The 14,707-nt window shown below is 43.9% G+C and overlaps 1 protein-coding gene across 5 annotated transcripts in view; it reads right to left on the bottom strand.

Moving 5' to 3' along the window:
• The window catches only part of PIEZO2 (piezo type mechanosensitive ion channel component 2), a 442,052-nt gene that overhangs the window by 69,811 nt on the left and 357,534 nt on the right, over positions 1 to 14,707 (bottom strand). For all 5 annotated transcript variants that reach the window (XM_077899942.1, XM_077899943.1, XM_077899939.1 and 2 more), the window contains 7 exons: positions 9,514 to 9,690; positions 9,108 to 9,233; positions 7,223 to 7,423; positions 6,346 to 6,550; positions 6,124 to 6,225; positions 4,815 to 4,980; positions 743 to 986 (listed from right to left, as the gene is read on the bottom strand). In XM_077899942.1, coding sequence (XP_077756068.1) covers positions 743 to 986; positions 4,815 to 4,980; positions 6,124 to 6,225; positions 6,346 to 6,550; positions 7,223 to 7,423; positions 9,108 to 9,233; positions 9,514 to 9,690 — 1,221 coding nt within the window. The remainder of the gene's footprint in view (positions 1 to 742; positions 987 to 4,814; positions 4,981 to 6,123; positions 6,226 to 6,345; positions 6,551 to 7,222; positions 7,424 to 9,107; positions 9,234 to 9,513; positions 9,691 to 14,707) is intronic.

Genomic DNA, 14,707 nt, shown 5'->3' with positions numbered 1-14,707 from the left:
GTGTCCTTGTGGCTCAAAAGATTTTATGTGATCCTGGGATGACTAGAGGGCCTTGTGAGTTACCTACTAGGTCAGGGGAAAAGTGGTGCCCTATGAACATGGATATTTAATAGCAGCTGAACTTTGTAGAGAAGGAGGTATGTTTTGCCTCCACCTCTAGTGGCTTATTTCAGCCTTAGTCAGGACACCTGTTCCCAGAGCTAACTGCAAAGCTGTGTCTTCCTGTGTGTCTAGCATATCTCATGGGTACATAAAATGTGCACTCAACAGCCTATCCTGCCTCATTCCCCACCCTACAATGTTGCAGAGAACTATGCTCATTTTAATATACACTTCCATAATTCTTCCTAGGTAAGCCAACACAATATCACTTTTGAAGAGATTCAATGACTAATTCAGCTCATAAAAGGGCCATTTTGTAGCACAAAGTGTGAATGATGACAAATTATCCCTCTGAAGAAATGGGATTTTAACTTAAAAATACACTTTAGAACTTATTCCTACAAATATCTAGCCTCCTGTCATGTGACTTTGAGATGGGGGAAGTGATTCCAAACAGGATTCTGCTTAATATGGCAAAACAAGAGTAATAAATGTTTCTTTGAATTCTGCCTTTGCATCATCTTATTTGGGGCTTTTAAGAGAGGAGTGTGACGGGCAATTGGGCTTTTAATAACCACTGAGTGGATTGTTTACCCTTGTGCTAAAACCACAAATGTGTTATACAGTGGGAGGCACTTACTGACAGTATGTTTTTCATCGTAATCACAAAAACGTTGTATGCAATCAACCAGTCCCAGTAGCGCAGGATGCTCTTGATGGGTTTCAGCAGCAAATCACCTCCAAAGAGCAGGAAATAGAAGCAGGCCACCAAGTAACCCATGCAAAAGATGCTGATCCTGGTTGTCCCAGTAATGAAGATGATTGTGAGGACAAACCAGAAGAGGTAGCTGAAGATGATCACTTTGGACATGTCTAAGTATGATCTGGAAAACAAACCAAACCATCAGAGAATGATCATACACACAAATAAACAAAAAATTAAGGCAGGAGATTCTGTGTAATGAGGGAAAGGGTTCATACTATCCATTTGACTCAATATGGAAGCACTTTGCAAGTCATACTGTGAGCTCTGTTTCATCTTTCATTTAACACTGCCTCATCTATAGGAAATCCTCACCCAGCTAGTAAGAGATGAGTAAGCAAGTTGTGAAAACACTTACCAATATCTTATTTGGGCCAAATTTCCCACAAACAGTGTCCCACAAACAGCGTACTACTAGAGTAGTAGAGTACTCAAAATTCTTCCCTGTCTTCCTATAGGAGGCATGAATAATCATGCGGTGGGGAGAGTCTAAGATACGGATGCCTCCTGAAGCAAGAGAGCAGGTAAGAATGGATTCCCTTCAATGAACTAGAAATTGATCGACAAAACAAATCTGTGTTACATCGAAGGTCTTACTGGAGATGGAAATCCCTCTTTGCAGATGAGGAATCATTCTCACAAAGCACACACAGCCATGGTGGGGCTTATAGGCTCTGTCCAACACTCTGTCTTTGGATGGCCCTGAGTTGGAGTTGAGATGTTTTTTTTTTTTAATAATTATTTTTTTATTTATGATAGTCACAGAGAGAGAGAGGCAGAGACATAGGCAGAGGGAGAAGCAGGCCCCATGCACCGGGAGCCCGATGTGGGATTCGATCCCGGGTCTCCAGGATCGCGCCCTGGGCCAAAGGCAGGCGCCAAACCGCTGCACCACCCAGGGATCCCCGAGATGTTTTTTTGGGGAGTGATTTCTCCCTGTGAGATGAGACAGCATTCAGGTCAGTCACTGTGCAATAAGTGGCAGCTGCTCGGAGCTTCTGAGCATGGTCACCTGGAGGTGGTACCCACAGGCCAAGACCCATCTGTGTTTGCTTAATTAGAGCTTCTTTATCTTGGTTGCTTCTCCTCCCAGGTAAGAGGAAAAGCACAGCAGAACCAATTGTGGGTCAGTTATTTGATTAAGGACTTATTGTTTTGTAAGAGTTAATAAAGAATGACTTGATAAAATATGCACTACACTGCCAGCATCATGGGTGAGAAAGCTGTTCCTAAAAGGTACATTGTCAGATAAGCAAACTTTTCTAACTTTACTCTTTTGGGAGTAAAATACTCAATCCTTTAAAATGTTTTCATGAAATTTCCCTCTCAAATATATTTCACCCTTCTTCAACTTCATAGCTAAAGGAGAATGAATAAAATGTCAGTATTTCTCAGTATCCCAGGGGCATTGCAGTTGAAATCAGTGATTAATTTGAGACATAATATCAGAAATGCCTACAAGGCCTTTTGGGCGCATGCAGACACACACATACTTTGGAGTCAGCCAACTTGGTGTGCTGGCATTTTGAGTGTGAGTGTGTGTGTGTGTAGAAACGTGTGTGTTAGTGTATCACATGCTTTCTGTGGATTTCCCTTCCTTGCCCACAGTCATTAGTTCCTATTCCAGCTGTCCCAGCCTCCACTCCTTAGCACCAGGCTCAGAAATCATAAGACCAACTTGTGAAGGTCACATGGAAAACACTAGCCAATGTGCTCTGAAGAGGAGCCTCAAGGGCCCCTAAGCAGATGAATGAGCCCTGGTGGTACACAGTGATGCTTTGCAGAGCTGCAGAGGAGCATGTGCCTGCAGAGGGTGTGGGGGTTGCCGCGCTTCCCACGACAATGTGGTCACTAACTTCCTGCTCATGATTATGCTGTGGCACGTTACTCCCAAGGCGCACTTCTCTGGCAGTTCTCATTGGAAAATAGAACTAAAAGTTTGAAATAATTCAAATTTTAAAAATCAGCGGTGCACAAAAGTTTTCTAGTTCATGTTTTAGGTTTTCCACAAGTACACTGTAGAGTTGAATACTTATCTTCCTCCAACTTCTCAACCTGATGTGAGAAAATATTTGATTTTGTTCCAGATTTCCTGTAGCCATGAATTATTCAAACGTGTCTGATGCAGGGCAAAACGTATACATTTGCTGTTAAGGATTTCTTGTGGATTTCACTATCTTGCCTTCAAATAAAAACTTCTTTAAGAAAAAAAATACTTCTCTTTCTCCCTTAATGATAGGGAAAAACATCAGCTGCACTGATATGTTCTCTTAGCATCGCAGAGAAGAGGTGAAAAGTGAATGCCCTACCTTATATTGTTATCTAGTGTGGTACATTATTCCTAAATGTAATCTTTAGTCTATGGACCTTAGCTTTTTAAAGCAAATTCACTTATTGATTGTTCAGTGCACGCTGAGCTCTTAGGCTGCTGAGAGGCACAGAAGGGCCTCAGCACCCAGCTGCTTTTGAAGCTAGGCTGCCTGGGTTCAAATCCTTACTCAGCTTTCTCAACTCCAAAATGGCAAAAATAATATCTCAGAGGTGGTTATTAGGGTAAGATGGCTTCATCTATGTAAAGCACTTGGAAAGGAGCAGGGCACATAGCAAGCACCCGACAACTCCACTATTAACACTGCCACATGTAGGCCACGAGCTACGGGTAAGGTTCGGGAAGGGCGCAAGCACCAAAGTAAGTTAGAAGTGAACTTTGCCCTAAGTTGCCTATATCTGAGACTGGGAGTGGATAGATTTTTCAAATAACAATCCCATGCAAACAAGATACTCTGGGCCTCAGAAGCCGGGGAGTAAACCTCATGTGAGGAGAGGCACCCCGACTGGAACAAGACTGATTTCCGGGCTGCGCATCACTGCAGTGGAGCTGGAGGGCAGGTGCTAACTAGCACCAATCCGGAAGTCCAGAGGTGCAGGGCTGGTGAGGAGGCATAGAAAATGCCACCAGCCCTTCTGGCCCCAACTGCAGGGGGCAGAGCTGGACTGTGACTGCGGAGGGCACAGACAGGGGGTGCTCGCCATGACGCAGAAGCAGGGAAAAGAAAGCACGAGGACTTGGGAACCCAGAGAACATTGAAGGATCACAGAGTGACAAGTTTAGTCAGGTTTAAATGCAAACTCTGCTGAGGGGACAATCAGGCTGCCACGTTCAGCTGCCACCAGACTGCAGAGGACAGTGGAGGACAGAGATGGTACTGCAAGGGGAACCCACATGCCCTAGGAGATGTCACACAAGAGGACTGCCAGCATGGGACAGGCTGTATGGTTCCCAACCCGCCACAGGGCCCACTGAATAGGGAGGACCAGGAGAAGGATGGATGAAGGGAAGAGGGACACGGAACGAGGATGAGAAACGGGGATCAAGAGGGACAGGGATGAGGAGAGGGACAGGGGATGAAAAGGAGGGTTGGGGTGAAGAGGAGGGATGAGGGATCAGGAGGGACAGGGAGGAGAAGAGGGAAGGGGATGAAAAGGAGGGTTGGGGTGAGGAGAGGGGATGGGGATCAGGAGGGAGAGGGATGAGGAGAGGAACAGGGGATGAAGAGGAGGGTTGGGGTGAAGAGAAGGGATGGGGGATCAGGAGAGACAGGAGCTGAAGAGGAGGAGGAAGAGGATAAAGATGAAGGACGGTGAATCAGAAGAGGGGTCTCTGCTGGCACACCAGGAACAGCATCATGGGCACTACTCACTTTGTGCTTGAAGAAGTGGAGGTAAACTGAGGGGAAATGTGTGGTTAATGCTGAGAAAGGCAGAAGCAGAAATGGAATTCAGCAGTTCAGCCTCAGACCACCAAGCCCTCTGTCTGCATTTCTGAGCCTGTTGTGTACCGTTAGCTGCCCAATTTCCCAAGAATGGCAGAGAGACCTGTAAGTGGAGGTACATCCTCCAAGTGAAATGCATGCGCAAAGTGGCTCCAGACCCACACAGCCGCCCTCACCTGCAGTGAATGAAATCTGGCACGGGGTTATGCTGGCTGAAAGAGGCCGCATCAAGGTTCATGCAGATCTCCACATTGTCCCCAGCCATGATCCGCACGGCAGCCTTGTTTTCGTCCTCAAAGATCTGCCTTTGCAAGGAGGCACACAGGAGCAGCATGAAGTCATCTGGCAAGACAGAGGGATGGCTGAGTGACCTTCTCCTCATCCTGGTTTCTACAGTGTACAAAACAGTCCCCATATGGGATGAGCTGTTCCCCAGCTCCTGAATGAGTCACGTTCCCAAAGTTCCTATTGTACAGTTCTCCCTGGATTCCGATCTTGGGGCCTGTCCCACCTTGCCCACCATGGAAGATGCAAGAGAGGGGCACAGACACGGAAGAGTCTAGATTTTTGTCTGCATGGATGTGAGTGCAAGTATCAGGTGATAATCTCTAGTCTTGTGACTTTCATATGGGATAATGTTTATTTGCATTTATCTCCCATCACACTTTTGAGGAGGCCAGTTGAGTATACTTCCCCATCTTTATCATTTTACTTGTGGTAGAGGCAGGCACTTGTGGCCTTCTTCATCCCCTCAATCCACCATTGTATTGGTTACCAGACTCTTCCCAGAGTGGACAGGGCAATGAAGGCAGGTGGAATGCAGATAGAGATCATGGCTAGTTATGGGCAGGCAGCTTCCCAGCACCAAGTGGCTTCATTGTATTTTACATTAAACCTGAGTGTGTGGGGGCAGCATGGTGCCTCTGGAGGTGGCCCTCTCATTTTAGGTGGGGCTGCTCTGACCTTGGCATCATCTGCCTGCCCATGGAAGGGCCAGGGGCTATAGCCTGGCACTAGAGCATCTGCAATTTGGGTAGTATCTTCCTAGCTTCCACAGTCTTAACATTAGCTTCTATCTGTCTGTGGTGGCAGCCTGAAAGAACCACTTTACAAAAAACAAGGCCTCCCTCTGCAGTCTATCTTCTAGAAGGAGGATGAGTAGAGGTGTGTGTATGTGTGTGTGTGTGTGTCTGTGTGTGTGTGTGTGTGTAGTGGGGGGTTGGGGAGTGTGTGTGTGTGTGTGTTGAGAGGTAAAATTATGGAAGTGGCTATGGTATTTCCCATGTTTATTTATTAATTTTGCAAATGTAATAGGCAAGTAGAAGCCATTAAGAACTTGTGGTATTAATGCATCAAGACAAGCTTTTACATGATCACAAAGTGTGTTGGAAGAAGCAGGGGTACTAATGCACAATGCGCAAAGCAGGATTACCAAAGGGAAAACCAAACCCCAGTGCTCTGCAGCCCCATGGCTGCAACACTTACAGACAAGAAACACGGGGTTGGGCCGCACGATGAAGTCTGGGAAGTACAGCCACTTTATGATGTTGTCATTGAAGCTAGCACCCTTGAATCTCCATGGGTAATCTGCAGGGAGGGAAGTGGTAAACAGCAAAGTCAGTACGCCTCTTCCCTGCCCCTGTCCCAGAGGTCCATGACATGAGGGCTGACGACAAGAGCAGCTCGTCTCAGGAAGGGCCTGCTCACCTCTGCAAGGAGCCGGAGGGATGCCAATGCAGATGAAGTACTGGAAGGTGATGATGCAAGCCAGGAAGCAGCAGTACTTGGGCCAGATCTCTGCAATGGCCTTTCTTCTGCGTCGATATAAGACAGCGATCAGCCAGCAGGCATGAATCATGGCATAGAAATCCATTCGCTGACCAATTACATTAACTGACATTAGGAAACAGGTCTGTGTAAGGATGAAAAGAGGCAAAAAAATTGGGTTTTTACAGGGAGGGGAAGTGGTATCACCTGTCAGCCCTGTGCTCAGATGCCTGCATTCTTAAGGGCAGGTCTCTCCACACATGTTCACCGAGTCTTGCCTCTTTGGGGGGTCCTTCAGGGTGAAGACTGAAATATTGTATAAATTACTTCCAAGGAAATGACTGACTATAACACGGTTAATAAGAACCACTTTGAACTGTGAAGAGAATACAGCTATGATCTCTTCATGAAGCATTACTGTCCCAAATACCACAACCATTTCAGGTCTCATCACTTCATTTTGGCCAAAGCTAAACTTTCAGAATGCACAAAACACAAAGAAGATTTGTAATACATAAAAGAAACCAGTTGAAATGACAAAGTGATATCCAAGCATCTGCAAGGCCACAGAGATGCAGGGAGGCTAGGTTCAGTGCTGCAGAGTCTGGAATATTGGCTTTGGTCTTAGAAAACTTTCAACAGGCCAGGGTAACCTTTCAGGAAAATCTCCTCCTGCTGATCTTGAGGAGACAGTCGTCATGGCATGGAGATGTACAAGTAAGCTCTCGAGGCCAGCTGGCCAAACACAACAATCGGAATTTTCACGGAAAAAAAGGAAAACAAAAAAACAAAAAACCATGTCAGCAAGGAAACTCACCTCCAGACCAAACTTGTAGAAGAAGTAATTTATGAAATATTTGGCACAATTTATAAGCCCATCATCTAGATGGAGTCTTGTAATGTCATGAAAGATGGTTTTAGACACAGGGGCCGTGAGGTTGTTTCGACCTCGATAGTATTCCTGATGGCGGTAAATCGTAACCTCGAAGGCCAGAATGGCCAGCATCAGGAGATTATTCTACAAAGCAAGAAAACACAGATGCATTAAGGGAAATGCTTTCACTTGCTAATTTTAGGCAACCCCTGTAATAAATCTTTTTTCTCCCATCCTTGGTGTCTAAAAGAACAATGCTTTATAAAATTCCACCTCTACAAAAGTCTTGAATTCAATATTCATTTTCCCTATGGTGTAGTAACAAGGTGGTGAAGCTGCCTGCACAGTACCAATCAGGGTAACTTCCAGGATGCTGGGATCTAGAGGCTCTAGGCAGAAGGCTGATGATGCTCATTCCTGTTTCTGGAAAAGTACACTAACCATAAGAAGATGCAGTGACCAGTTGCCTCGGGGTGGTCCAACCTCGTTTGCAAATAGCAGCGCAAATCAGTACAGGGCCATCTGGGAAACAGACTAAGCCATCCCAGAAATCTGGCTAGAGAGAGCTGCAGACTGACAAACATGCTGCTCGTGATAACAAAGTCATAATAATAATAATAATGAAAATAGTTAACGTTGATGGCACCACATGTGCCTGACACTATTCTGATCGCTCTTTTCAGGTATCAGTTTGTTTTATCCTTATAGCAGCTCTTGATGGTGGGTAGCATTTGTATTGTTGCAAATGATGTCTGTTGTAGGAGAAAAAAATGAGGAAGCTACACACAAAATATGGAACACTTAGTACATTAAAAAATTCCAGGTGTTGAGTATAAATTCACTTTCTTTCTTTCTTTCTTTCTTTCTTTCTTTCTTTCTTTCTTTCTTTCTTTCTTTCTTTCTTTTCTTTCTTTCTTTTTTCTTTTTCTTTCTTTCTTTCTTTCTTTCTTTCTTTCTTTCTTCTTCTTTCTTTCTTTCTTTTTTTCTTTTTTTTTAAAAGATTTTATTTATTCACTCATGAGAGACACAGAGAGAGGCAGAGATGTAGGCAGAGGTAGAAGCAGGCTCCCTGTGGGGAGCCCAATGCAGGACTCGATCCTGGAACCCCAGGATCATGGAACCCCAGGATCATGCACTGAGCTGAAGGCAGACACTCAACCACTGAGCCACCCAGGTGTCCCTAAATGCTTTATTTCTAAGCACTTAGTTTCTTAGGTTGTTAGATAGGTAAGATCTAAGATAAGTTGTAAGATAGGTTGTTAAAAATTGTTTTACCTTTAATGTTTAAACTAGCTGGAATTTAAACAAAAGCTTGAAGAACAAAATTATATTACCTTTCAACATATGTCCTTTATTAAACGTTATAGAGAGACAGAATTTAGACAGTAAAAATTTCTCATAATACTATACCTCCCCCTCTTAGGGATAATCACTGTAGTCAATTTGTGTATTTTATGCAGTATTTTTCTTTGCATCTAGAAGAGATCACATTATGCATAGTGCACTGAAATCTGCCTTTTTTTTTTAAAGTTAATATATTTTGGACATCTTTCAGCATCTCACGTTATCTATATACCTCAATCTTTTAGTAGTTAGATAATACTCTAGTGAATATATTTGTCAGACTTTATTCAATTAATCTCAAACTACACAATCATTTTCAGTACCGTGTGACACTGATGGTAATGTTAATCATTTGTTTCAAAGGTGATTCCAAATGTCACACAAAAAGGTGAGATTATTATCAGATGAGATATCAGAGGTCTCATAGCAAAGGATCTCAGGTGTTAACTGTGCAGAGGCACAGAGAAGTATGAGGGGGCCTTACCCTCAGGTAGACAAGCAGAGGGGAAGACTTCCTCAGGCCGACCCATTCTGTTGGGTCAATAGGAGCGCTATAGAGTTGAGACTTGTTCAACTGGTTGATGGGTATATTTGTTTGGTTTTCATTTGGCTGAAAAGAAGAGAACAAGGAGTTAAAAAAAATGGTTGCACAGATTGGAAGAATTCAGATTCTTCTCCTTAAACTTTGAGCAAAGGGACACGGTGGGGCCAGGAAGGACAGATCCACTTCAGTGGGGAGATCTCAGCAGGGGAAGAGAACTAGGGCCGAGATATATCCAACATGGCTGAGGTGACTGAAAGACCAGACAGAATGGGGGTGTGGGTTCCCCAGTATCTGCCTCACTTCTCTAAAGACCAGTCAAGAAGATCCCCCTGTCTTTGAGGCTCACCAAGGAACAGTTAACAGAAAAGTTCTCAGGCTTAATGGTTTGCAGCTGGTACAACATTTTGCAGACGATGATCACACATGTCCAGACAGTGCAGACACTTGAAGCCAGACGGCGTAGCTTGGCGTATGGTAGAGCAAAAGCCCAAGAAATCAAAAATACATAGTTGAACAGAGACACCTGAAAACATAAAATCAGAAATGGGGACAAAAATACATAACATGGCACAATAGCCACAGAATGTGTGGCTACTTGATTTATTAAGTTTGGCAAAGTTTGATTGAGTTCCTAGCACGTATGAGGCACTGCCCTAGGAATGTGTGTGTATGTGTGTGTGTGTGTGTGTGTGTGTGTGTGTGTGTGCAAGGGGTCTTGTATGGCAGAAAGACACATAACCAGATAATGTCAGTGTAGCGTAGCAGTGGCTTGGTGATACATGGGAACAGGCTCCTGCGAGAACACCCAGAAGGGGTCCTTGGCCCAATCTGGAGCTTCTAGAACATTTTCCAGAAGGGATACCACCTGAGCTGAACCTTGAAAGATGCATAAAGTCAGCCAAGCAAAGAAAAGTGAGAAGTGCATTCCAGGTAAAGGCAAGTATAGGCAGAAAAGCATGAAGCAGCATGGAATGGATAAAGAAAATGTGGTTTATGTACACAATGGAATACTACTCAGCCATTAGAAATGACAAATACCCACCATTTGCTTTAACGTGGATGGAACTGGAGGGTATTATGCTGAGTGAAATAAGTCAATCAGAGAAGGACAAACATTATATGGTCTCATTCATTTAGGGAACATAAATAATAGTGAAAGGGAATAGAAGGGAGAAGAAGTGGGTAGGAAATATCAGAAAGGGAGACAGAACATGAAGACTCCTAACTCTGGGAAATGAACAAGGGGTGGTGGAAGGGGAGGAGGGTGGGGTGTGGGGGTGAATGGGTGATGGGCACTGAGGGGGGCACTTGACGGGATGAGCACTGGGTGTTATTCTGTATGTTGGCAAATTGAACACCAATAAAAAATAAATTTATTATTAAAAAAAAGGAAGGGACAGGTGACCACAAACCACTGGAAATTCTAAAGTTGAACACAGTGAACTGTAGCAGTAAATGAGGCTGGAGATATAGTTGGGATCCACACCAATGGACCCTTTTTAAACCATTCTATGGCCTAGGAACCCTCTGGTAGACAGCCAACCCTTCCCGGTGAAAATCTTAAGGATAGATTTTCATTTTGTTGAAATAAGTATAACTGAAGAATGGAGAGGTCAGGAGACCGGATCACACGTACTACCAGGAGAACATGACCAGGGCCCAACTAGGGCAGTGGAGCAGAGATGGGGAGGAGTCATGGGTTTGAGATGGGAAGTAAAACTAGCTCAAGTTGTTGACTGAATGGCTTGATGGTGTGGACGTGGGGCTAAAGGAGGGGGTATAAGGAACGCCTCCCAGGTTTCTGGCTTGGGATCCAGAGCCCTGAGAGGATGATAGTGACACTATTGAGACAGGATCTTGGCTGGGGAAAGGGGCAGGCGTAAAGAGGGAAGGCAATGACTTCAACTTGGTTTTAGATCGTGCGTATGTGTTTATCAACTAGGTGAGATGTCTAATCATTTCCAATTGTTCTCCATAGCCAGCAGTTCATTGAACAATACAGAAGCACAGCCATCTTACTCATCCATGGAAAACACTCACGTGATTAAAATAATATCTAGATATTGATAAAATAAGGTCATAAGAACATTTACTATTGTCAGCATGAATTAATTAATACTGACACTAATTAGCACACACTCAATTGATACAATTCAACATATGGCAGTATGGTCACCTGATTTGCTGACAAAAACTACACAAGAAGCGAGGAGACAGGCGACAGTATTTAATTCTGTAATTTATTATCCACTATTTTTCTACTCAACTACTTGTCACTGTCCAGGCAAGGAACCTCTCTGGGAATGAAGTGCTGAAGTATTAGGGTATTAAGAACTGCTTTTCAGAATTAATTGAGGAGGAAAGAAATATTGCCCCGTGAACTCTACAGCACTCACAAACACAATAAATGTTACATTTTAACAAAATATTTTGATTGGCTAAGTGACTCTTTCTTAGTCATCAGCCAGTGTCACTTTAAGTGGGATATTTAAAAACATTTCTTTTCTCCTCAATTAATTCTGTAAGCCACTTAAAGCTACTATGAAATTAAGTCTCTTAGTTATTCCTTTTAGTGTGCATTTAAGCCACTGAGTATAAAAACAGCACAATGAGTTCACAAAGAACTCTTGATCTTTTGAGTGTTAAAAAAAGATATATTAAGTCCTAACTAAGTTCAAGGTAACATATCCTATGTGAGTCCCTGGGCTCAAGAAACACATGGGGTAGTGCAAGTGAGAACTGTGTAGACGGCTCATGACAAAATGGTGGAGGGAGTATTTGCCTGGGCTGATGCCAGCTGGATGGCAGCACAGTCCAGGGTTAAGGAAAGACTATCCATGGGTGTTTGATCTAAACTGAGGCTGGAGGTGCAAATAGAAGTTAGCCAGACTGGGGAATTGCTGGTGTGAGGCCTTCTGGCAAGGGAGAGCATGGGGTGGACATCCTTGGAGTAGCAGTGTGATCAGGGTCGCTTTAGAGGGCTTTGGAATCCACCTAGGCTAGGGTGTCTAGGAAAGAAAGCAGTGAAGTGGTCCTGGGCCATAACCTATATGGGTCCTATACCTCATGTTTGTGAGGACAGAAAAGCTATTGAAAGTTTTTGAGTTGAGAATTAACATGATCATATTTATGCGCTGGAAAGACTATTCTGGCTGCGTGATGGAATACATACCAGCCAGAGAAGGGATTGGAGCAGGATTAGGCATATGGTCAAATAATCTAAAAGGGAAATTGTGTGGAGGTAGGGGGCTCAGTTTTAGATATATTGAAGGTACTTTTGGGACACTCCAGGTCGAGGTCACTCATATCCAGTTGTCCCTTAGAGACACGGGCCTGGAATTCAAAGACCAGATGGGATGAAGACATAGATTTATGATTCTTGCATGTTGATGGTGAGTGAACCACAGGAGCTCATGAAACCACCCAGAGAAGGTCTAGAAGCAGAAAGGGGCTGCAGTTAGAACCTAGAGAAGAGAGGAGTTGGTGGGAAGAGAAGGAGCCCATGAATGAGGCAGAAGGGAGGGGCCAAGGAAGTACACTGTTCTGGAAGACAACAGAAGCTCTTCAAGGACAAGGAAATGACTGCCAATATCCAATGTCATTGGGAATTAAGTAAAATGAGGCCTCGCAGTTTTGGTGAGATGGGAAGACACAGACTCAGAGAAACACTATGCTTCCTCCAATATAAACATAGTTGATAATGGTCTTATCCTTTCCCCTGATGGTGGCAATCTTGTGAAATGTACTTGAAAAATTCACAAAAGACAAATATCTGGGCCCCAACCAACATCTGATGAATCAGAATTTCTAGGGAAATAGTTGGTCACCCACGCATCTAATAAGCATCCAGGTGATTTGTATTATCAAGAAATTTGGGGAAGTAATTTTATGTCATATGCCTTCCTTACAAAACACTTTTCCACAAATTGTCACTTTCTCTGAATATAAACTTGTAAGGCTTGAGGCCACCGCATTGAGAGAGGAACCCCTGAGAACTGTGGTCTCCACTATGGAGGGGCCAGCTGGCCTCTTCCCTCAGAGCATCTGCACCTCAGTGAGGGCCTCCACACTCAACCACAACCCTGCTTGACACACCCACCCACTTGTACCCATAGCCTCCTGGGGGCACCTCTAATGTGGCTTTTGTTTGATTTGCCAGCCATGACCACCAGACTGCGCACTGAGGCAAGAAATGTGTCTTTCATGCCTTTGTGCCAGCATCTAGCACAGGATAAACATTCAGTTTATGGCAACTTAGTTTAAGTGCATAATAAAGGCCAAATGAATGGTTAGTGAGTGTGAAAATAAGAAAGCACCAACTGACATGAGGGGAGAATCTCAAGCTTGCGAAGATGTTTTATTTATTTCCTCCAGCCAGTAAACAATTACTGAGCCTCTACAATAGGCCAGGCCCCATAGGAGCTGCTCAGGATGCTAAAATAAGGTGTGATCCCTTCCTCAAAGAATAACCAGATCTCTCAGAACTTTCTAGGAACCTTTGAAATTAGAAACGTAGTTGTATATAAAAAAAGATGACAATGTCACATGTATTTAAAATCTAGGTCCTTCCAAAGTGGTGTCACTCTAGTAAGAGCTGCTGATGTAAAAGAAAGGCCTCTATAACAAATTATTTCTCATGCTTCTTCTTCCTTAGATGCCCATGATAGCCTTGGAGAGAGAGGTTTAACGTTTGACCCGAGAATTTTAATAAAATGACCCGAGAAATGACCCTGAAAGTTTGTGAAAACAAGCAGCCTTGCTGATAAGGATGATTTCACTGAGGTTGTTGACTTTGTTCTCATTTTGCCATTTACTGATCAGAAAATTTTTTAAAAAGATTTTATTTTTTATTTGAGAGAGAGAGAGTGAGCATGAGCAAAGGGAGAGGCAGAGGGAGAGAGAAAGGGAGAAGCAGACTCCCCACTGAACAGGGAGCCTGATTCGGGGCTCAATCTCAGGACCCTGGGATCACAACCCGAGCTGAAGGCAGACATTTAATTTATCGAGCCACCCAGGTGCCCCATGTTGTCATTTTTGAGAGAAGATATCTTTTATGCCAATCAAAGTGAATAAGCTATGAATAGAAAATATATGAGGCAAATGTCATCACTGATAGGTGTCTCTGGTTGAGGATAAACCAAGCCTTCAAAGCAGAAGGGGCCCCTGCGGGTATAAATCAGCACCTCAGAGGCACAATGTCAGAGGCTGCTGGTCACAGGTGAACAATGCCCCTGTAATTGTGCAGTTTAGCTCCCTCCCAGCCCATACCCATGAGAAGACACTCGCCTTTGTTATAAGCAGATATGATTCAGATGCATCCTAGCCTGGATTTGGCACGTGGCTCCTTCTAAGAGTCGGTGTTTGTCTTTCTTTCCCAACTGTACTTAGTATAGAAAGTGTTCAGTTGAGGCCTCATGAGGCACCAAGTTAGAACCCATAGAGGCAAAACATTCCAAAATGAGGTGCTAGCCAGCTCTGAAGAAATTTCAAATCAAAACAGTTGATGGGAAACTGCTTAGAGGTCTTTTAAAGCTCTCTTG

This window comes from Canis aureus, chromosome 6, assembly GCF_053574225.1.
Source record: "Canis aureus isolate CA01 chromosome 6, VMU_Caureus_v.1.0, whole genome shotgun sequence".
NCBI classification, from domain to species: Eukaryota; Metazoa; Chordata; class Mammalia; order Carnivora; family Canidae; genus Canis; species Canis aureus.
The sequence above is the reverse complement of the archived record's forward strand: the minus strand, read 5'-3'. Positions and strand labels throughout refer to the sequence as shown.